At 41.3% G+C, this 25,183-nt stretch overlaps 1 protein-coding gene across 6 annotated transcripts in view; it reads left to right on the forward strand.

Moving 5' to 3' along the window:
- The window catches only part of LOC121444181 (cyclic AMP-dependent transcription factor ATF-7), a 114,275-nt gene that overhangs the window by 44,596 nt on the left and 44,496 nt on the right, over positions 1-25,183 (forward strand). For 5 of the 6 annotated variants that reach the window (XM_041645976.1, XM_041645974.1, XM_041645977.1 and 2 more), the window contains exon 3: positions 22,907-23,003. The exons of the other annotated variant lie outside the window; for it this stretch is intronic. In XM_041645976.1, coding sequence (XP_041501910.1) covers positions 22,907-23,003 — 97 coding nt within the window. The remainder of the gene's footprint in view (positions 1-22,906; positions 23,004-25,183) is intronic. 6 annotated transcript variants of the gene reach the window in all.

Raw genomic sequence — 25,183 nt, forward strand, 5'->3', positions numbered from 1 at the left:
TTTGTGAATATACTTATACTGTTTCTTTATTATCCTTTGTGTATATATGTGTGTATATGTGGTCTATCTGTGTGTTTACATATGTGCATGTGAATGCATAGAAGCCAGAGGTTGACATCAGGTTTCTTTCTCTGTTGTACTTCACCTTATTTTTGAGTTGTACTTGAGACTTTCTTCCTCCCTTTCTCTCTCCTCAAACATATTTATTAAGGAAAGATAAGAAAAAACTTATTTTACAAAATAAAAAAGATACAAACAAATGCACACCTCAAGAAATCTCTGGAAAAGTTAGAAAGTATTTTCAGTATAGAGAGTGGGAAGGGCTCTATGGAAGTAATAATACCTGAGACTGTGTCTCACCCAATTTGGATCTCACTAATTTGGCTAGACTTACTGGCCTGCAGGTTCCAGTGGTCTTCTACCTGTAACTGCCTCCCAAGCTTTGAGATTACAGGCAGGTGCTGCCACACCCGGTTATTTCATGGGTGCTGGGGATTCAAAGTCAAGTCGTCACCCTTGCATGGTGAGCACTTTGTCAGCTGAACTCAAGCTGTAACTCAGAAATAAACTTGGACAATCAAGCTTGGTGGCAAAGCACCTCTTTACTACTGAGCTGCCTCACCGGCCTTGAAAATAGTTTCTAATTTTTCCAGTGATTTCTTGAGGTGTGCATTTGTTTGTATCTTTTTTATTTTGTAAGTTAGCATACAAAGTAATGTTTCCTTATGTAATTTTCATATGTAATTTTTATTTGTTGATCCTCCTCCCTACCTCTTTCCCCCATTCCATTCCCTTCTCTTATAGCTTTTTTATACCCAGTAGTTCTGCTTTAATGTTCTGTTGCCTTCCTCCTTTTCCTCAAAAAGTTTCTTCTGTTTTCTGGTCCCTTTTCTAGTTTCATGACATATACCCACACTCATATATACATATAATATATAAATTAAAAGTTAGGATATATATATATATATGAGAGAGAGAGAGAACATACAGTATTTATCTTCTCAAGTCTAGGTTACCTCAATATATTAGTTGCTTGTCTTGATGTTGTGGCAGATTCCTTAATGAAAGCAATTTAATGAAGGAAGAATTTATTCTGGATTACAGTTCTAGAGTCTATGATAGCAGGAATGAGTCATGGAGACAGGTGCTTGATCACATTGTATCATAGTCTGGAAGCAGAGCTGATCAATACTGTTGCTCAGCTGACCTTCTCTTTTTGTTTCAGTCCAGGATCTCAGCCCATGAACTGTACCAACCATATTTACAGTGGATTGTTCACTTCGATCAACCTAATCTAGATAATCCCCTACAAGCATGGCTTGAGTTTTTTTTACCCCCATGGTGATTGTAAGCCTCATCAAATTGACAATATCAACCATCATACTCACTTAATAAAATAATTTCCAGACATGTCCACCTTCATGCACATTTCATTTGTCTTCACGACAGCGGAATCCCATTGTGTATAGGTACAGTATTTTCATTATCCATTCATTGGTTGATGGCCAACTAGGCTGACCACTGATCCCATTTCCTTGCTATTTTATTCAGAGCAGCAGTAAACAAGGGTTTTCACTGGGACTGGAGAGATGACTCAGTGGTAAACAGCATCGGCTGTTCTTCCAGAAGACCCAAGTTGGTATCTCACAGTCATCTGTAGCTCAGGTCCCGAGGGATCCAATATCTTCTGGCCTCCACAGCTCCAGGCATACATATGATGCACATATATTCATGTAAGCAAAACACCAGTACACATAAAATATAAAATAATGCATTAAAAGTTATGCAGATATCTTTGTGGTAGGACCTACACTCCTTAGAGAGTATGCCCAGGAGTGGTATAGCAAGGTTATACATTAGAGCATTATTGCTATGGTGGTTCGTTTTAAATGTCAACTTGACACAGTTAGAATCACTTGGGCAGGCAGTCTCAGCTGGCCTGTGGGCATGTCTGTGGGTTTTGTCTTGATTGCCTTTATCATGCAAAACCCAGCCTGCGAGCATACAGCACCACCGTTCCTAGGTTCTGGGCCCTTAACTGTGTAAGAGTAGAGAGAGACTTAGCTGAGCAATGAGCCTGCATGCACCTGTTTTTCCCTGCTTTTTGAGTTTGGATGGGATGTGACTATGTGGTTCAGTCCTTAGCTATTGTGATTTCCCACAGTGAGGTGATATAACCTAGAACTGTAAGCAAAAATAATCCCTTTCTCCTCTAAATTAATTTTGTCAGGATATTTTATTATGGGAACAGACTTGAAAGTAGGATACCTCCATACTGATCTTGATAGTGCCTGGATCAGTTTACACTCCCTCAGCAGTGAAGAAGGCTCTTCCTTTCCCACACTGGTAATTTCTCTTAAGTATTCTTTTCCCCTTTCTTTTTTTTTTTAACTTTATTTTTTATGTGCATTGGTGTGAAGGTGTCAGATCCCCTGCAACTGGATCTTCAGACAGTTGTGAGCTGCCATGAGGGTGCTGGAAATTGAACCCGGGTCCTCTGGAAGAGCAATCAGTGCTCTTAACCACTGAGCCATCTCTCCAGCCCCCAACTTTTCCCCTTTCAATTTATAGCCCAGAGATTTTTAAATTGAGCTTTATACTGACCTCAAATTTGCTACAGAGCGGAGGCTGACCTTGAACTTCAGTTCCTCCTCCTACTTCCCAAGTGCTGGTAACGTAGGCCTAAACCACTACAGATAGCTAAGCATTTCTTTGTGACTCTTAGAATGTCCATTTCTCTTTTTAATTATTAATTTTGTCTATTTTGTTTAAGATCCTGGAAAGTTGTTTTGTTTTTTTAATAGTGTGCATATGTCATTTGTGGATGTGGGCACTCGTGTCATAGCATGTGTGTGGAGGTCAGAGAACAGTTTTCAACAGTTACTTCTTGCAGTGGTGGTGCATGCCTTAAATCCCAGCACTCGGGAGGCAGAGGCAGGCAGTTCGAGGCCAGCCTGGTCTACAGAGCAAGTGCCAGGACAGTCTCCAAAAGCTACAGAGAAACCCTGCCTCAAAAACCAAAATAGCCGGGCAATGGTGGCGCATGCCTTTAATCCCAGCACTCGGGAGGCAGAGGCAGGTGGATCTCTGTGAGTTCGAGGCCAGCCTGGTCTACAAGAGCTAGTTCCAGGACAGGAACCAAAAAGCTATGGAGAAACCCTGTCTCGAAAATCAAAAATAAATCAATCAATCAATCAAAATAAATAAATAAAGAGTAAGTTCTCAGCTGGAGAGATGACCCAGTGGTTAAGAATGCACTGAGTGCTCTTCCAGAGACCCAGGTTCAGTTCCCAACACCTACATGGCAGCTCACAACTGTCTGTAACTCTAAAATTTGACACCCTCATACAGGCATACATCAGGCAAAACATCAATGCAACTGCTTTCTGAGAATTGAACTTAGGCTTATAAGGCTTAGACAGCAATGCTTTGTCCCCCTGAACTGTCTTTTTGGCTCTAATCATAGTTTTAAAGTGTTTTGTTTGTTTTGTTTTTGCCTTTTAGTATGCTTTGTGATTTTATGGAAGGGTAGACATAGGCTTACAGGATGGTTTAGTGGTTAAAGGCACTCATCACCAAGCCTAATAACCAGAGTTTGATATCCAGGATCACATAATAGAAGAGAACTCCACAAGCTGGTCTCACACCTCCTCATGAAGGCTATACGTGTGCACATACACACACCCACACACAAATACAGCCCAAGTAAATAATTTCTTTAAATAATTTATTTTTATTTTATGTGCATTGATGTTTTTGTGTGCACGTATGTCTGTGTGAGGGTGTCAGATCTTAGAATTATAGACAGCTGTTAGCTGCCATGTGGATGGTGAGAACTGAACCCAGGTCTTCAGGAAGAACAGTCAGTACTCTTAACCACTGAGCCATCTCTCCAGTCATAAGTAAATACTTTTTAAAGCAAAAAGTAGATATAATGTTTTAAATAAAGGAGCTGTAACCAAATATGCCTTTAGAAATACAATGAGGGGTGGGGGTGTTCTGTAGCACTGTGATTAGATGTCCATCTTTGAATGAACCTAGACCCACAGGCTTAGTGTGACTAGTACTGTTTTGTTTTGTTGCCACATTAGACGGGACAGGACGGATTAGAAAGGGCTGAAGTTGAGTATTACCCTTCTCCCAAGAGATGGTTGAGCCAAGCCTGACAGTTTGTGTTCAGTCCCTGAGGATGCCATGGTGAAGGAAAAGAACAGACTCCCACAAATTGTCCTTAACATCTGCATGCACAGTGTGTACACATATGCAATAAATAAATGTGATTTAAAGATTAAGTGCAGGGCTGGAGAGATGGCTCAGTGGTTAAGAGCATTGCCTGCTCTTCCAAAGGTCCTGAGTTCAATTCCCAGCAACCACATGATGGCTCACAACCATCTGTAATAAGGTCTGGTGCCCTCTTCTGGCCTTCGGCATACACACAGATAGACTATTGTATACATAATAAATAATAAATAAATTAAAAAAAAAAGATTAAGTGCATGAGCTGGAGAGATGGCTCAGCCATTGAATGCACTTGCTGCTCTTGCAGCAGGTCCTAATTTGGTTACCAGGACCCTTGTGGCAACTTAAAACCATTTGTAACTCTAGTTCCAGGATATCTGATTTCCTATTCTGGCCTCTAGGACACTAGACATCTATGTTGTGCTCATACATACATGTAGGCAAAACACTTGTATAGATAAAATGAGAGTCTTTTATTAAATAAAATGAAGAAGTATAGACGACTACTTTACCCTCATCCAGCCTGTCGAAACTGGCCATTATTCTCTGGTGCTCACTGAAAGAGCCTAGTAGGCCTCCCTCCTGTTACTGGGTCCCCCTGGGATCACTTGTTCATACTGGGCCCCCAGCTTCATCAGTTATAGCTCAGGTTTTCCTACCCTGGAGTAATTCTCAGGGGCTTTCAGCTGATAGGTTTCTGCTATTCAACAGGTAGGTTTCGATTTATAGGTTACTATTTAAGTTGTGTTTGCCTGTGTTTACCAGCCTTGAGGGGGAGGATAGCAGTTTGCCTGATAGAGTCTACTTCTCTTCTAGACCTAAGAATTGTTTGCTTTTTCACTTGTTCAACTTTTTACTTGTTAGAATAGAATGATGATCTGAACTCCTTAGATGCTAGATCACAAACCAGAAATTTCAATCCTTTTGGTTCATGAATGAAGAAATACAGTTTAGACCTAGTGTACTAGCACATGCCTGTAATCCCAGATAGTGGAAGACTGGATGACTGGATTTTACCATTTCCAGACCAGCTTGGGCAGCATAACAAGACTTCATCTCAAAAAGAAAATAAGTCAGGGCTGGTGATGTAGCTCAGTTGTTAGAATGCTTACTTAGGGGGCTGGAGAGATGACTCAGTGGATAAGAGCACTGGCTAGTCTTCTCTGAAAGAATAGAGGACCTGGGTTCAATTCCCAGCACCCATATGGCAGTTCATAACTGTCTGTAACTCCAGTTCCAGATCCGACACCCTCACACAGACATACATGCAGTCAAAACATCAATGCACATAAAATAAATAAATCTGTAAAAATAAAACAATGTTTACTTAGTATATATGAAGTTTTAGGTTCATTTCCGAACACTACATAAACTGGGTGTTATTGTGCATGCATATAATCGCAGCACTCATGGAGGTGGAGACTCCTCATTGTAGATATAGTTAATATGAGGTCCTATTAGAGTAGGCTGGGCTTCAAATCCAGTATGATTGGTACCCACATGAAAGAGAAAATTGGACACAAAGGCACACTCAGGGAAAACACCACGGGAAGGTTGGGTTTATGCTGCCGCTATCTAAAGAGTATCAGTCACATTGCCAGCAAACCACCAGAAACCCAGCAAGAGAAGCTTGGAAAATATTCCTGACATCCTTAAACATTTTTTTAAAATTACATTGATATATGTATGGATTTGTGCACATCAGTACAGTGCTCTTAGAGGCCAGAAGGTGGCATGGAATCCCTTGGAGCTGGAGTTACAAGTTCTGGGAACTGAACTCAAGTCCTCTACAAGAGCTGAAGAGCGCTTAACCACTGAGCCATCCTTTGGAAGGGAGTGACCAGCTGGGTATGGTGGCACACGCCTATAACCCAGCACTCAGAAGACTGAGGCAAGAGGATTGCTATCAATGAAGTATGCCGGAACTAAGAATGAAACCTGGATCTGAAGAGATTACGAGCTCTGGCTCTTCTTCCCGAGGTCCTGAGTTCAATTCCCAGTAACTATATGGTGACTCACAACAATCTGTAATGAGATCTGGTGCCCTCTTCTGGCCTGCAGACATACATGCAGTCAGAATACTGAGAATACTGTATACATAATAAATAAATAGATTTAAAAAAAAAAAAAAGAATCCCAGCACTCAGAAGGCAGAGACCGGTGGATCTCTGTGAGTTCAAGGCCATCCTGGTCTACACGAACTAGTTCCAGGACAGCTAAGACTGAAGACTGTTACACAGAGAAACCCTGTCTCAGGGGGGAAAATATACTGGCACATCCAATTCTTTCAGAGGAACCAAGTTTGGTTCCCAGCTCATCCTTCTGGCAACTTAAAACTGCCTATAACTCAATCTCCGGGGAGATCCAACACTTTTTTGGTCTCCAAGGGCAGTGTGCTCGCATGCACATGCCTCCCCCCATAACATAATTTTAAAAATTTGTTTTTGAGACAGGGTCTTTCCATGTTGCCCTGGCTGTCCTGGAACTTGGTTAGTAGACCATGCTGGTGTCAAACTCAGAGATTCGCCTGCCTCTGCCTCCACAGAGTGCTGGGATTAAAGGTGTGAGTCACCATGCCTGGCCTAATTTTTAAAAAAAAATTTCAAATTGAATGTAGGTTTTTGGAAAATATCTCTGTCGAAAGAGAGGCTTAGTGTACACAAAGCCCAATGCATTCTTTTAGATGTCTCTAAACTTGAAGAAACCTGGGTATGAACTTCCTGAAACTTATTCATAGATAAATTTTCTCTGTTTTTTTTTCTTAAGACAAATTCTCATGCAGCCCAGACTGGCCTTAAACTCATTATATAGCCAAGGATGACCTTAAACTTTTCATCTTCTTGCTTCTACTCTTGAGTGTTGTGATTACAGGGATGGCCACCTTGTTAAGATTCATGTAGTGTTAAAGTTTGAATATCTACAGTGTGCCAAGCACTAAGGTAGGCAGTAGAGATAGAAAGGTATATAAAATACTAGCTTATTTACTCTCTCAGGATAGTCAGACCCATACTGTAATTGCATCATAATATGATAAATGTAGTAATATAATATATTTGCAAGTCCTGAGAGATCTGGCAGATACCAGGGAAGACTTCATGAACAAAATGCTACTTTTGAAAGATAAATAGAAAATTTGAGCCTAGTGTGATGGCAATAGCCTTTAATTTCAGCAATCAGGAAGCAAAAGCAAACAGATATTTATGAGTTTAAGGCTGGTCTAGTCTACATAGAGAGTCCCAGGCTAGCCAAGGGTTCATATTAAAACAACAGGGGGAAAAAAAAGAATTATCTGTTCAGGGCTGGAAAGATGGCTTAGCAAGCATTGGCTGCCCTTCCAGAGGACCCAGGTTTGACTCCCAGCATTCACATAGTAGCTGGAACTGTGCAACTCCAGTTCCAGGGGGTCTAGTGCCCTCTTCTAACCTCTACCAGCACCTGGCACTCAAATAGTATATAGACGTGATTGCAGGCAAAACACTCATACACATAAAACAAAATAAAAATAATTTTAAAAAGAAGTTTGAAGATGGGAGGTGGTGGCCATGGTGATAGCAGCGCACAGCTTTAATTCAGCACTAGGGAGGCAAAGGCAGGTGGATCTCTGAGTTCAAGGCCAGTTTAGTCTACAAGGAGAGTTCCTGGACAGCCAGGGTGGATACAAAGTAAAACCCTGTCTCAAAAAGCAGACAAACAAACAAATCCACACCAAAAACTAAAATTTGAAAAGTTTCTCTTTCGTCTGGTTTTATAAAAATGTACCTTATCCAAACTTCCAGGCCATGCCAGGTGTGGAGGCTCTTCACCTGTAATCCCAGCATTTGGGAGGCTGAGGAAGGATTGTTGTGAGATCCTGGACAGCCTGGTCTGTAGATGAAGACTATCTCAAAAGCAAAACAAAAGCCTTGTTATGTCAGTATAGTGGCACATGGCTTTAATCCCAACACTTGGAGGGTAGAGACAGGTGGATCTCTGTGAGTTTCAGGCTAGCCTGGTCTACATAGAGAGTTCTAGGACAGCCAGAGCTACACAGGGAGACCCCGTCTCGAAATAAAATAAAATAAAGTCAGGCGGTGGTGGCACACATCTTTAATACCAGCACTTGGAAGGCAGAGTCAGGTGGATCTCTGAGTTTGAAGCCAGCCTGGTCTACAAGAGCTAGTTTCAGGACATGCTCCAAAGCTATAGAGAAACCCTGTCTCAAAAAACAGAAATAAAAAAAATTTTTTTAATTAGAAAAATAAAACCTTCCTGGGTTAGACACAAAACTAATCAGATTATTAGGTCAGTAAATCAGAACAACATTTTTTCCATGTATTTGAAATGGCAAAGAAGAATAATGCCACCATACTTGTGGTTTATTTGAAAACCTCTGGGCACTGAAACTGTTCGTCTGTCTGACTGACTGTCTGTCTGTCTATCTGACAGAGTCTCTTTGGATTGGACAGATGGCTCAGCAGTTAAGAACCCTGACTGTTCTAGGATCCTAGTCCAGTGCTTACCACTCATTTGGTGGCTCACAACCATTTGTCACTCCAGTGGCCTCCAGTGACAGGAAACTCAAATGGTGTACAGACATACATAAAAATAAAATTTTGTGGGGTTTTTTTTTGTTTGTTTGTTTTTGTTTTTCGAGACAGGGTTTCTCTGTAGCTTTGGAGCCTGTCCTGGAACTAGCTCTGTAGACCAGGCTGGTTTCGAACTCACAGAGATCCGCCTGCCTCTGCCTCCCGAGTGCTGGGATTAAAGGCGTGCGCCACCATCGCCCGGCTGGAACTAGCTCTTGTAGACCAGGTTGGCCTCGAATTTACAGAGATCTGCACATCTCTGCCTCCCGGTGCTGGGATTAAAGGCATATGCCACCACCGCCCGGCTCAAAAATAAAACTTTAAAAAATAGTTTTTTCTTTGACAATGTCATACATTTTATACATAATCTATTTTATATTCATACATACCCTATTACTTTCTTTTACTTCTACTCCTTCTGAGCCCTTTCTTTTCAGGAAGTGCCCCCTACTTCCATATTTGCTTGGGTTGCTTGCATGAGTGTGAGATTATGAGTATGGGCAGTTTACCAGTGGCACCTGAAGAGAAATGACTTCCCTTCCTTCAGCAGGCATTACCTGCCAGGAGCTACAGCTAGGGCCTCATGACCTTCTCTCCCATCCATGCTGAAATGTTGAGAAACTCAATATTGTACAGGTAAACCACAGCTGCTATGAGTTCATGCGAATAATGGATATGTCCAATCCAGAAGACATTTCTAGTGCTCCTCCCCGTTCTCTGGCTCTTACATCCTTTCTGCCCTGTCTTCTTTGACGTTTCCTTAGTCTTGGTAGGTGTGTGTGTGTGTGTGTGTGTGTGTGTGTGTGTGTGTTTTATAAATATCCCATTTAGGGCTGACTACCCAACAGTTGCTTATTCTCAGCACATTAACCAGTTATGATTCTGTATTACTACTGCTTACTACAGATGGAAGCTTCTCCAAGGAAGGTTAAGAGCAACATTAATCTAAGAATATAAACATAAATATTTAGAAAACAGTTTGCTCTTATGTCCATTTAACAAAACAAGAAGTAGGCTACCCTCTAGGACTTAAGACCTCCCCAGATTTTGACCAGGTTTACATACCAAGCATAAATTCCCTTTTGTAGAATAAGCCTCAAATCCAATCAGAAATGACTGGTTGTCTCCATAGTAGTCACACCACTGCTAAACCAGTGGCGTAGTTTGCTTAGCAGTTAGTAGGCCTTCAATTTCTGCTCCTCTGTCTCCGTCTTCCTGAGTCCTGGGATGAGAGAAATAAACCACCTACCACACCTGTTTATGTGGTGCTGGGGATTGAATTCAGGACTTTAAATGATAGGTACATGTTCTATCAATTAAGATACATTAAAAAAATTGCTGCAGGGCTGGAGAGATGACTCAGTGGTTGACTCAGGGTGGGAACTACAAGATAGACCCCAAGTTGTGAATGACATGGACAAGTAAACCAAGGCTCGTTTTCTCAAAAACACAGGTCAGGGGCTGAAAGCAAGGGTGCCCTTTCTCAGGGCTGATGTGGATTCCCCTCTGTATGCTCTGAATACCATTGGTGAATAAAGAAACTGCCTTGGCCTGTTGATAGGACAGAACTTAGGTAGGCAGGGAAAACTAAACTGAATGCTGGGAGAAAGGAGACAGAGTCAGAGAGGACCCAGGTTCAATTCTCAGTACCCATATGGCAGCTCACAATTGTCTGTAACTACAGTTCCAGGGAACCCAACACCCTCACACAAACATACACACAGGCAAAATACCAATGCACATAAAATAAAAAAAAATAATTAAAAAATACTGCATTTGGAAATGAGAGACTGATTTTGTGTGTAGAGGGAGTTGGGAGAGTCTTTGTAAGCTTGAGAAAGCCATCTAAAGACTAACTTTAGAGAATAAGATCTCTGTCTTAATTGCTTTTCAGTTGCTATGATAAAAACACCATGATCAAGGCCACTCATAAAAGAAAGCTTTTGGGTTTATTGTTTCAGAGGGTTAGAATCCTTAATGATGGAATGAAAACATAACAACAGGAACAGCTAAGTGCCACACCTTGATCTTCATAAGCAGGAGGCAGAGAGAGAACACAAATGGAATGGGACTACTGTGGTCCTCAATGACACACCTCCTCCTACAAAGCTACACCTCTTAATCCTTCCCAAACAGTTCCATCAGTGGGGCCATATATTCAAACATATGAGCCTTTGGGGAGCAGTCACATTCAAACCACCACAATCTTTCTCTCCTTTACCTAGTCTCTATCTATCTATCTGTTCATTCATTTATTCTTCAGTCAATTGTGTGAACACTCAAATATCGGGCAGTTCTGATTATTGTTGGCTTTCTACTGACCTTGTTTTCTGCTCAGCGTATTACAAGCTCCTGTGTTTTGAAGAAGTGCTAACAGTATTGTTTCTCCACAGGAAGGCTCACATAAAGCACGGTGTACTAGATTTCCCAAGCTTTAATGTTAAAATAGCACTTTATCTTTGTCCCATCTGTCCATTTGTAAGGTACAGGAATTGTAACACACACTGTGTGATAAATTAAAAAAATAAAATACTTGAAGGGCCTTCCAAAGACTGTGGACCTCACAGTCTATTAAAATTAACATCCTAGCCGGGCGATGGTGGCGCACGCCTTTAATCCCAGCACTTGGAGTGAGAACTCTGTGAGTTCAAGACCAACCTGGTCTACAGAGCTAGTTCCAGGACAGGCTCCAAAGCCACAGAGAAACCCTGTCTCGAACCCCCCCCCCAAAATTAAAATCCTATTAAAATTTTGAGATTAGATAAAATTGAAAATAGTATGAATAATGCAAGTAAGAACTTTTATAGTACTGTATGATCATTTTGATTCCCAAAATAAATAAATAAATAAATAAATAAATAAATGGGTTTTTTTTTCCTTGTTAAGAACTAACATTATCCTTTTGGGGACTCTAATGATATCCCAACTAAGTGACTACATCTGAAAAGTAGAACACTGAAAGGTCTGTCATAAGGCATAACTGTGGAGAATGCAATTAACCCTGTAACTGACACAGGACCAGCCCTACCAAATTACTTCTGGTATTTCTCCGCTGCTAGGCATTGATCCTTTAAAGGTGGTTGGGCATTTAATCCATCTCTATATATGCTACTACCATGTAGGACTAGATGATGGATCTGTCTTTATTAATTCGTACATAGAACTACTACCATCTAGGACTAGGTAACAGGTCTGTCCTTATCAATTCTTTTGTAGAACTACTACATCTGCAATAGATGATGGATCTGTCCTTATTAATTCTTTTTGTTTGTTTTGGCTTTTTGAAACAGGGTTTCTCTGTAGCTTTGGAGCCTGTCGTGGAACTCGCTCTGTAGACCAGGCTGACCTTGAACTCACAATCTGCCTCCAGATTGCTGGGATTAAAGGTGTGTGCCACCACTGCCCGGCTTGTCTTTATTAATTTTTAAGCATAATTCCCAAGAAGGCTCTGGAGTTTAATAAAGAACATAAAAGACACCGCCAGATGTTGTAGTTAATGCTTGTAATCCTAGCCCTTGGGAGGCTATCTCAGGAAGATTTTCGAGTTCAAGGCCAGCCCGGACTTCAGAGGTATAGGAATAGGAAGAAAGAAGAGAAACAAAACAAAACAGATTTTAGATTAGGGAGAAGAATGGCCAAGCAAAGAAAAGATGGAGCTTTGATTTAAACCCCGTCTTTTGTGAAGTGTGGTCTGTAACATGCTCAGTTTCAGGGGTAGCAGCATCAGGTGTTTCTCTCTCTCTTCTCTTCACCATTTATTCTTCCCCAAAGTCTAAACTATTAATGGCCATTGTTTCCAAAGAACTTCAGGGTCTTAAATGATGAATGAGATGTCTTTGGTATGTTATACAGATGTAAAAATGTAATTTCCTTTAGTATAAAGTTGATACTCGTGAAGATGTAAAATAATGAACTTTCTGGCACACCTAATTTCCAAGTTCCTTAAATAGAAACTGAAGAAGACTCTATGCATCCTGAGAACGACCTTGTATTGGTTTGGGATTATTTTTACCTCTAAGTACTTAACAATAGCTTAAAATCTTGGGAGTGTTTATAACACAATAAATCCAGAAATAGGAGTTTGAGCACGTAAGCAAGGCTTTAACGTTTCCATTCTTTCTCCTCAGTGCTGAATCATTTTTATTTACTTGTTAATACTCGCACTTATTGCTTCACTGCAGAGAATGAGAAAGAAAGTGTAGTCCCAGGACTCCCTTTATATGAGGGAGACAAAATCTTGCCCAGAAATACTATCTTCATTCCACCCCCAGCGAAGTTGTGTGTGGGAGACTGGGAAAGTGACTGTCTGGCTTTTCAACCTTTCCTGAAGAGGTAACAAGGAAAGAAGGTTCAGAAGGGGTCAAGACACCAATTATATTTTTCTCGAACCTGTTGTCTCAACTCTGCCATTCCCCCAAGCAATCCACTTATACAAGGCATTGTTTGACAGTAATCTTTTCATTGGCACATAGCTAGGTTTTACTGAAAAATATAGTAATGTTATTAAAAAGAAAATGGAGGGCCAGGTGTGGTTTGGTCCTTGATCCTAGTGTATAGAGAAACCTTATCTTTAAAAAATACACCATCAATAACAACCACAGAAAACCAACGCTCAAGCACCGAAGCAAAGGTTCTCTTAGCTGTCAAAGCCTTTTCCTCCTTATTTTCATGTAACCTCAAACAGAAAGTGCCTCCACCCATAGACAAACGAATTTACCATAGGTACAGTTTAGTAGGGCTATTCCTTCTAGTTTTTTCTCCTTCATTTCTCTGGCGCCATTTTCTCTTTGGATATATTGGGAAGGAGTTTCCTGTCCTTATTTTTCCTCTATAAATTACCTTGCTCACAAAGCCACATAGGAACAGCTGCTGCTGTGGTTGTGTTTATTTGTTGAACAGTCCTGTTCTTTGAAATGATTCATTCAAAAGCCTTGAAGCATTCAGAGCAGGATGTGTGACTCACTTTGCAAACAGCAGCGTCTTAAGGGAGAAAGCAGGCACCTCAGAGTGACTGAGGTGAAAATGAAAGCCATTCTGGCTTCATGGTGTCTGTGTGTGTATTCAGTCCCTTCCCTTTCTTTCCACACTTTGACAGACTGCCAGTGTGCATTGGGGAAAGAAACACCTCACCAAGGTGAAAAGCCCTGTCAGAGCGTGCTCTCCAAAAGAGCAGTTGCTTTCTGCTGCTACTCAGTGCTCACTCTCCAGTTTCTTAGGGTTCCCATAGCTTTTCTTACTACTTTCTTTTACCAAAATATGCCCACGTGCAGATACTGTAATAAAACAGAGCTATTCTGTCCATTTAGTACCACCAGACCCAGGAGCTTTAGAAAAAGAGGTAGTTTTAGTACAGTGACTTTTCAGATAATTACAAATGTAAACTCAGTTCACGCAGTATCCCTTGATGGCTTATGTATCCTAATTACTAAAGAGTCGTGGTTGTCTTCTTCCTCTGTCTACTCTTCCAAAATAAGGTGTCTCAGGATATAACCCCATCTATTCTAGAGGCAGAGGCAGGAGGATTGCCAGTTTTCCCAGTTTTAGTCTGGATTACAGAGGAATTCTTTAAAAATAAGCCAGAGAAAAGTAAAGTGAGGCCTAGGAGTGTAGCTTATTAAGAACTGCTTCCTGGGCTTGAGAGACAGCTCACCCATTAGGGGAAGGTTCACAACCAAAGCGTTAAGAAAGTGCTTCTTAGCATGTCCATCAGAGAACAGTCATGAACACATACACACAGGAAAACATATGACCACTTAACAAATTTACAAGGAGTATTACACAGAAATTTCATTAGTCAAAGTGCTTTACCAAGGATTTATCATTTATCATGGGACTTGTATATCCTAATGCCATTATACTTTTCTCTGGCTCAGTCATACAGCAAAAAAAATTAGCTTTAGTTTGGTTTATGTCTCTTTTGTTAACCTTCTTTTAGTTCTGTTCAGTGATGCTACTCAAAATACTTTGAAGAGGGCTGGAGAGATGGCTCAGTGGTTAAGAGCATTGCCTGCTCTTCCAAAGGTCCTGAGTTCAATTCCCAGCAATCACATGGTGGCTCACAACCATCTGTAATGAGATCTGGAGCCCTCTTCTGGCCTTCAGGCATACACGCAGAAAGAATATTGTATACACAATAAATAAATAAATAAATAAATAAATAAATAAATATACTTTGAAGAGGGACTGCAAAGATGGCTCAGTGGTTAAGAGCCCTGGATGCTCTTCCAGAGGACCTGGGTTCAATTCCCAGCAAAGACATGGCAGCTCACAGCTGTCTGTAACTCCAGTTCTAAAGGATCTGACATCTTAACACTAATGTACATAAAATAAAATTAAATAGATTATTTAAAAATACTTTAAGGAAGCTAAACAAACTGCATTAGGACACAGATTGTAAACATGAACTTACTTACAATTATTCTGCAAATAAGTTACTTTTTAAAATATTACTTTTTTAGTAAAATATCTCTCTATCTTGAGATGTTAAAAGGGAAGTGAAGACTAACTGAATATATGCTTCGTACAGGCACTGTACACTTCCTTGTTCAATTATTTCACTTAAAAATATGAGGGAGTCAGGCATAGTGATGTATACCTTTAATCTCAGCACTAGGGAGACAGAGATAGGGGATCTCTGTGAGTTTGAGGCTAGCCTGGTCTACATAGAAAGTTGTAGGATAACCAGAGCTACATACTGAGACCCTGTCTTAAAAGAAAAAAAAGTAGTCGGGTGGTTGTGGCGCATGTTTTTAATCCCAGCACTCAGGAGGCAGAGGTAGGTGGATCTCTGAGTTCAAGACCAGCCTGGTCTACAAGAGCTAGTTCCAGGACAGCCAGGGTTGTTGTAGAGAGAAACCCTATCTCAAAAAACCAAAAAAGAAGAAAGAAGAAAGAAAAAAGTAAGGAAAGAAGAGCATAAGGGAATTTTTATATCTTAATCTGAGCAGTATTTACACAGGTGTTTACTTATATGCAACTTCATTGAGACGCCACTTCAGATGTATACCTTTTCCGACCTGAGTGACAGCTCAGTGGGTAAAGGGCCTTACGACAAAAGCCTGGCAACCTGAATTCACTTCCAAGAATTGATGGAAAGAGAGAAACCAACTTCATAAAGTTGGCCCTCACGTACACTCAGGTACATATATCACCCTCCCTCACAATAATAATAAGAATTACATGACCTGCATGACTCTGGGATTAACCTGGCTATGGAAACAGGAAGAAACATCAGATACACATATAGAAGAGCTGGACTGTATGCTCTGATGGAGACATGCTAACAGCAACCAGGAAACTCGGCAGGTTTGTTATGTAGAGCACGCAGGAGGAGTGGGTTAGCCAGTCTCCACAGGTCATAGTCATCTATCCAGAGAAGGTTGGTACTTTCTGCATATAATGTCAGCATTTGTACTAGGACCAGGGGAAGGCTTTACCATTCCTCTGAGCCTGATCCAAGGAAGGCTTTGCCATTCCCATAAGTCTGAGGCGTTGGGGTCTTTGACATGGCTGTGTTCATGTCAATAATACACATTTACTCAGGACTTCATTTGCTCCCAACAAAAAAGATTTGTGCTAGGTGATGGTGGCATATGTAGTTAATTCCAGCACTCACGAGACAGAAGCAGTTAGATCTCTAAGTTCAAGGCTAGCAGGGTCTACAGAGTGAGTTAAAAAAAAAAAAAGACTTGTGTATTTTCTATATTATACTTTAGCTAGGCATGTTGATGCACACTCCTAGCACTCAGGAGCATCACTGCAAGTTCAAACTGTTCTGGTCTGCATGGCAAATTCCATCCAGGACTACAAACAAGACGAAAGTATTAAGACTATTCATTGAACTTATCCCACCTCCTTTGCTCTATTCACTGAGTCAGCGTCCTAAAAGAGAGAACTCAGATTCTCCTGTTACAAGATACAGGACTAGGAATCTTCCTAGAAATGCACCGTGGAAAATTATTCAATTAAATTTTATTTATTTTGGAGTGTGTGTGTGTCGTGGTGTGTGCATGGAGGCCAGAGGACAACTATTACGAGTCAGTTCTCTGCTTCCACTGTGCGGATCCTGGAGAGCAAACTCAGATTGTCAGGTTTAATGGCAAGCACTTTACCAACTGACCCATCTTGTAGTCCTGAAAATTGTTACTAAGGGACGTCCAAGGAGCTAGAGAGATGGCTTAGTGGCTAAAAGTGCTTTTGCTCAAGCCTGAGGTCTTCACACAGAAGGAGGGTGTGGTTACACAGGCTTGTAAACCTAGTGCTAAAGGGATAGGACTAGGAGGAGCCCAGGACGTCACTGTCCAGCCATTCTATTTGAAACAGCAGGCTTCAGGTTTGTGGAGAGATCTTTTCTCAAACAGAAGGTGGAGAGCAGTATAAAAAAATACCTGAAGTTACCCTCTGACTTCCACTTACAAGTGAGTGCACAAAGAAAACAAATAAATAGATAACTAGAATAAAAAATAAAACACGACAGAACTGAGGAAATGGCTTAGCTGTTCTCCTAGAAGACCAGAGTTTAGTTCCTAGAGTCCATTATTGGGTAGTTCACCTGCAATTCCACTTTCAAGAAATCAGTGCTTTCTTCTGAGAACAAACACACACACACATACACACTTTTTTTTTTTTAAGGAACAACAGGAGGCTGAAGAGAAGGCTCAGCAGTTAAGAGCATGGACTACTCTTTCAGATAACCGGGGTTCAATTCCCAGCACCCACATGGCAGCTCATGACTGTCTGTAACTACAGTTGCAAGGGATTTGATGCCCTTACACAGACAAATACAGGCAAAATACCAATGCACACAAATATAGAAATAAATCATTAAAAGAAAGAAAGAAAGAAAGAAAGAAAGAAAGCCAGGCGGTGGTGGCACACACCTTTAATCCAAGCCCTCGGGAGGCAGAGGCAAGTGGATTTCTGTGAGTTCGAGGCCAGCCTGGTCTACAAGAGCTAGTTCCTGAGTAGCTATTTACTGAAACCTTAATCAAAGGAGCAAAGGAAGACTACGAAGAGTATTAACAATAGGAATAGGGAGTAGATTTTTTTGGCGGGGGGTTCGAGACAGGGTTTCTCTGTAGCTTTGGAGCCTGTTCTAGAACTCGCTTTATAGACCAGGCTGGCCTCCAACTCACAGAGATCTGCCTGCCTCTGCCTCCCAAGTGCTTGGGATTAAAGGCATGTGCTCAAGGAGTAGATTTTTAAATAATTTTAAAAGAAAATCTTTTGGGGAACCCCTCAACTTGTTTTAAATTCAGTGAAATAATCAGCATTTTCATTAATCTCTGGGGTTTTTTTTAGTCACTCAATAATTTTTACTATTCTATTTAAGAAATTGCTTTCAAAAAGATTATTCCCTAAGTATGAAGTTCCTAATTCAATCCCTGGGACAAGGGTGGGCTTTGGTTGACAGACTGATCTAGAATTTTTTTTTTCAGTAGTGGAGAAAACCCAAGGACTCATGCATGCTAGGCAGATGCTCTACCACAAAGCTATATCCTCTAGCCTGTGGTCTAAGGAACTGTTGAAGTATTAACTTGTAATAATTAAAAGGAAATGGAGCTGCAGAGAAGTCTCGTGGTTAAGAACTCTGGCTGCTCTTGCAGAGGATGTCCATTCCATCACCCACAGGATAGTTCACTGCCATCTGTAAACTCCAGCTCCCGGGGATCCAGAGCGACACACATGATACACATGCAATCAAACATTCATACACATAAAATAAAATGAAAACATTTTAAACTTTTTGGAAAAGTGAGAGGGCTGGAGAGATGGCTCAGTGGTGAAGAGCATTGGCTGCTCTTGCAGAGGACTCAGGTTCAGTTCCCAGCACTCACATGGCAGTTTACAACCATCTGTAATTTCAGTCCCAGGGCACAGAATGCCATTTTCTGGCCTCTACAGGCATCACCCATGCAGATGGTGCACAGACATACATCCAGGCAAAGTGCCCACATGCATAAAAATTAAGTAATTAGAAATGAGAAAAAATAAAAGAATGATGGTGGTGGAGACAGAGCCTCACTGTGCAGCCCTAGCTGGCCTGGGACTCGAGAAATAGACCAGGCTGGCTGTGGACAGAGGTCTGGCCTCCTTTGATTCCCGGGTGCCATGATTAAACGCATGCACCACTGTTCTCAGCTAAGGAATATTTTAAAAAATATCCAGGCTAGACAGTGGTGGCACACGCCTTTAATCCCAGCACTGGGGAGGCAAAATCGGCCGGCTCACCATGAGATGGAGGCCAGCCTGGTTGCATCACAAGTTCCAGGGCAGCCAGAAGTACCCAATGAGAACCTGTCTCAAAAAAAAAAAAACACCAAAAACAAAATAAATAAAACAATAGCCAGATTGACACTCACTTTCAAGAAGCTTCAGTTAGCTGCTGCCCCCACCTTTTCCATAACTGACAAGAGCTGTATTAGAAACAGCAGAAGGTGGGTAGGTAATCAGAGTCAAGACTATGCTAGTGTCCTGCTCCTTAAAATTAACCCAGTAGACTCTTCTTCCTGAAGTGTACTATTAGGTCACAAGGTTTTGTTCTGTTTTGTTTTGTTTGGTGAAACTCAGAGTGTGTAAGTTAAGTGTTCTCATCAGAGCAGTGGGGTCTGTTTTGGCTTACAGTGTTGCAGTCCTTGGTCAGTTGATCCCAGCACTGTGGGTTTGCAGTCAGGTAGAGCATCATGGCAGAGAAGACATAGTGAAGGGCACCATAGAGTAGAGCCGCTTACCTCGGCTGTGGCTGGGAGACAGGACGACAGGTATGTGACCAGGTGATTCCAGTGACATGCATCCTTTCTCCAATGAGGTGTTACTGTAGAAAGTTTCAGTCACTCCCAGAAATGCCATCGAACTACAAATCCATCAGTGGATTAATTTACTGATTAGTCAGAGCCTCTCCCTTTACTTCATTCATGAGCCTGCTGGGGGTACTTCATATCCAGACTATACACAGAATAATGTTGTGTTTGTTTCTGCTTTTTACAAGATGATGTCTCACTGTGTAGACCTGGCTGACCTTGAAATCATAGCAACCCATCTGCCTTTGCCTCTGACATGCTGGCACTAAATGTGAACAGAGAACACCACCACCCTGAGTTCAGAGTAATGTTTTGTTTTGTTTTCAAAGGCTTATTTATTTATTATGTATACAGTGTCCTGCAGGCCAGAAGAGGGCACCAGATCTCATTACAGATGACTGGGAGCCACCATGTGGTTGCTGGAAATTTGACTCTGGACATTTAGAGAGCAGCCAGTACTCTTAACCACTGAGCCTTCTCTCCAGCCCCAAAGCAATGTTTTTAAATCCGTAAAATAAAATACACAGAAGGCTGTATAACACTGTAAAGTGCTTTTCCTAGCTTACACAAGGCTCTGAGTTTCATCTCCAGTATAACACACACAAACACATGCACGCAGAACACACACACACTGACACACAAAGGGGTAGGAGAAACGGGAGAGTAAGGGAGAGAACTGAAAAATCTTAACCCAAAACAAAATCTGAAAAAAGTTTAAATTTTTTTCTCGACTTCTTTGGAGTGGAGAGAAGGAGGATTTCCAATGGAAGAGGCCTTCTTGATTAAAAGTCACTTTTCCAGGTTCTAGAGCACTGCTTTTTTTTTTTTAAGCAACCACATGAAATTTCCTTAAATGCCTCTAGAAATACTTTCTTTTTTTTTAAAGACAGGGTCTCACTATGTATCCCTGGTTGGCCTGGAACTTGTATGTAGACTAGACTGGCCACTATCTCACAGGGATGTGTGCCTTTGTTGCCTCCTGAGTGCTGTGATTAAAGTTGTGCACCACCACACCCAGCTTATAAAATACTTTTTAAGTGATTGCTATAGTATAATATTCCTAGTACCTACAAGCCTATTTAATGTTATTCTTTATAACCACCATAAAAGAATGCTATTTTCTCCATTGCCAACTAGGTTCAACTGATTTCCTTTTTCAAATACATGACAGGTCCAGATCCTTACAGTGACTTTTTTAACCCAGTTAACAGACTATTTCTCTCCTACCCTATCCCTTAGGGGCAAATCTCTAATTGAAAAAGCTTCTTTAGGGAACTTTCTGTGTCCATTTTGTCCTAGATCTCTTTTGCTTGACCCTTGCTCCTCAGGCCTGTTTGCTTTACCTGGAAAGGATCTTAGTTGTTACTGATGGATTTAGGTATAAACTGGGTAGAGGCAGGCTCAGCAATTAAGAGCACTGGCTATTTTCCCAGAGGACCCTAGATTAATTCTCACCACTCCCATGGCAGTTCACATGTCTGTAACTCCAGTTTCAGAAGGTCTGACACCCTCCATGCCCTCTTCACCCTCTTCTGACCTCTGGACACCAGGCATACACATGATATACAGACCTGTATGGGGAAAAAACGCATAAAATAATTTTATTTATTTACTTGTTTATTTGTTTGGTTTGGTTTTTCAAGACAGGGTTTCTCTGTGTATCAGCTCTGACTGTCCTGGAACTCTCTTATAGACCAGACTGGCCCCAGAGATTCACCTGCCTCTGCCTCCTAAGTACTGGAATTAAAGGAGTATGCCACCACTGCCCAGCTAGCCGCCGCCGCCGCCTTCTTCTTCTTCTTCTTCTTCTTCTTCTTCTTCTTCTTTTTTCATAAAATAAAATTTTAAAAGGCTTTAAAATTTGGGTAAAATGAGGGAGACAAGATGAGTTTGATGTTGTTAGCTGACCATACGGGACCATACAGGACCATACAGGAGCTATGTGTTTGCTTTGTAAAGGGCTGTGGGAAGAGGGATATAGGTGTGCTATTGAGTGGTAAGTTACATATCTAATGAAAAGAGTAAAAACAAGAGTAAACAGTCACTATTTTTAGATACAAGACAAGTTAGAATCATGTTTGGAAACCTGCAATGTCCAGGCCATTGCTGCGGCATGGATGTTCTAATGAAAGAACAGGTCAATGACTGCAAAGGTCCTTTGAATTACTGCTGTTCATCTGTTCCTTTCACCTCCTCCTTTTAAAAGAATAGCAATGTAAATTATTGTCCAATAACTTTGCGTTAGTCATAAACTGGGGTAGACTGCCTTACCTCTTCACTGTTCTTCCACTGAAACCTCTACCCAAATATCTGTAACATCTCCTTTTCTCTCATCCTACCTACAGGCTCCTCTCTACCCTTAATTTTTTTTCTTTTTTGTTTGCACTTTTAGTTTGTCTTTCTACAGCCAGAAGCATTGTACTGGCCCCTTTATGGCTGCTGGAGCACAGGCAGACTGCCTGATGAAGGAAGACAACATTTGGCCAGTGGGGCTGGTGTGTGCCATTATTGCTGGCCATTGGGCCTCTGTCGTCTACAGTTCCTTCCTGGCTCATTAAAACCATGAGCCAAATAGCTGCAAAGGTGCCTGCTGCAGCGCTGTGGGGGCCAGGAAGTTAAATGATTCTCCTAATCCTGCATAATTTATCTCCCTGTTAGTCCCTCATAAAATTCTCTAGTTCAGCCCCACCACAGAGAGCTTCGTTCTGAAATTTCCTGTTTTTGTGATGACCACTGAGTTCCCAGTCTTTTCTTCTCTCTTTATTGTTATTATTAAAAACCGTTTTGCTCTTGTTTACAAGTTTACCTTAATGTTTTTTTCATGCTTAGACAATACCCCAGCAACAGTCTGTCCACTCGCCTTGTTTGTGCCTGACGATACAAAGTAGTTGGTGCTGTAGTCTCTCTCTCCTCTCCTCCCTGCTTTCATCTCCTCTATCATTTCCATCATTTTTCCTCTTTCTGTTCTTTTTCCATTCCCTTTTTCCAGGGACCAGTGTTATTGTAACACGTTACCCATTTAAAAGAGCACTGAATGGCGGAGGGGTTGGTTTGGTTTTGTTGTTGCTGTTTTCCCCCTCCATTTCTTTTTTTTAAAATATTTATTTATTTATTATACATACAATATTCTGTCTGTGTGTATGTCTGCAGGCCAGAAGAGGGCACCAGACCTCATTACAGATGGTTGTGAGCCACCATGTGGTTGCCGGGAATTGAACTCAGGACCTTTGGAAGAGCAGGCAATGCTCTTAACCACTGAGCTATCTCTCCAGCCCTCACTTCTCCATTTCTGTTTCACTCCAGAGATTTACAAACGAGGACCACCTGGCAGTCCATAAGCACAAGCATGAGATGACACTGAAATTTGGCCCGGCCCGGACGGACTCCGTCATCATTGCAGGTATTTGCTGCCCAAAAGTCACACGCTTTGCTGTCAGCAGACAGTTAAGATTAATTCCAGGATCCAAATGTCCTAGGAGCTGCACTCCCTTTCTCCCATCAAGACCCCTTTTGTGATCTGCATTTAATCAAGAATAGGTGGCACTAACAGTGCCCTGGTTCCTGCTGCTCCTTCCTTCTATTTTTAATAGTACACTTGTGTTCTGTGGCTTGCGTGAGTAGTTCATTTGAGATTTTATCTTCACTTTTTTTAGTCTATTCTTTCCTTGCCTTTCATTTATCAGGATTTTGGAAGAGCTACAGACAGACACCACTGACATTTCTCCTTATCCACAGTGGAAGAGCTGAACAAAAGAAGGCAAAAAGTCGCTTTAGCCTGGCCACTTCTCCTCCAATGGGGATTATCAGTTCAGAAATCAACTTCTCTTGTGAACTCAGACACCATTGAGGGCACATTTCCAAAACACAAATAAGACATTAAGTCCCTCTGACTTTCCTAAACCAATTTGGGTAATCTGGAACCTCTCACCAGCTGCAGATATTGTCTGTACCGTACACAGGGCGCATTCTTAGTGCTTGTTTCCAAGCCTGCAGTAGTTCCTTTATGCAGCTTGCAGCTAGATAGATGTGCAAAGCAGAGTGGGTTTTTTCTTTTGATACTATAAGAGCTTCTAATTTAACCTATGCAAAAAAGATTTAGCTTAATATTTTTAATCAGTAGTGTATTTCATTGACGGTTATTACATCAATTAATAAACTAGTTAAATTATAATTTTACTTACTTACTACTTGTAAAAGTGTTACCTTAGACATGGAAAAGGAAACAGAACCTCATCTTCCTATTAATGCGTATGATGAAAAAGATTTGCCCTTCTACATTTCCTACTCCTTATTAATTCAGCACTATTGAATATTCACTGATCTACTGTGTGGGCTAGTTACTTTTCTAGGAGCTTATAGATTTATGATTTGTAATCCCTGGGAAAAGGATATGAGCAGGGACAGTATCAATGACTTTTTTTTTAAAGGCAGGATCTCATTGCTCTGGCTAGCCTGGAATTCAATATGTAGACCAGGTTAGCCTGGAACTCTGCCTCTTGAGTGCTGGAATTAAAGGCCTGCCCCACCACACCCTGCTGTGTCTATTTCATATTATGAGGGCGGGGAGTACATGTGAGTGCAGGTACAAGAGAAGGAATCAGATCCCCTGAAGCTGGAGTTACAGTTGGTTGTGAACGTCATGCTGTGGGTATAGGAAACCAAACTAGTGTCTTTTTGAAGAGCAGTATGCACTCTTAACTACTGAGTCATCTTGCAATCCACCCCTTTTTAGACTGGATCTCACTGTGTAGCCCAGATATACCTTGAGTTTGAAATTGTCTTTCAGGGGCTGGAGAGATGGTTCAGAGGTTAAGAGCACTGGCTGCTCTTCCAGGGGTCCTGAGTTCAGTTCCCAGCAACCACATGATGGCTCACAATCTATAATGAGATTTGGTGCCAGAACACTATATACATAATAAATAAATAAATCATTTTTTTTAATTGGCTTTCGCTGGGCAATAATGGCATACCCCTTTAATCCTAGCACTCAGGAGCCAGAGGCAGGCAGATTTCTGTCAGTTCAAAGCCAGCCTGCTCTACAGACTGAGTTCCAGGACAGCCAAGGCTACACAGAGAAACCCTGTCTGGGAAAAAAAATCTTAAAAAAGGTGAAAGATTAAAAGATAATCAAGCTCTCCTCCAGTGTGAGACAGTCTATGTTGGACTACCTAGACCATATCATCCAAACCAAACTAATATATTCAGTGTGTTTTCCTTAGAGAACCCTGGCAGGGACAGTGAGCTCTGGGGAGGCAGAGATAGGTAGGTAGCCCTGGTACTCATTGGCCATCTAATTTAAGCCACTTGGTGAGCTCCAGGCCATTGAGAGAAACTTATCTCAAAAAACAAGGTGGGCCAGGCGATAGTGGCACACGCCTTTAATCCCAGCACTCAGGAGGCAGAGGCAGGTGGATCTCTGTGAGTTCGAGACCAGCCTGGTCTACAGAGCTAGTTCCAGGACAGGCTCCAAAGCCACAGAGAAACCCTGTCTCAAAAAAAAAAAAACAAAAAATAAATAAATAAATAAAAAATAAAAAAAATAAAAAAAAAAAACAAAAAAAAAATAAAAATTGGCTTTCA

Source organism: Microtus oregoni, unplaced genomic scaffold (genome assembly GCF_018167655.1).
Source record: "Microtus oregoni isolate MIOR12 unplaced genomic scaffold, Mior012 000118F_ref0000498, whole genome shotgun sequence".
Lineage (NCBI taxonomy): Eukaryota > Metazoa > Chordata > Mammalia > Rodentia > Cricetidae > Microtus > Microtus oregoni.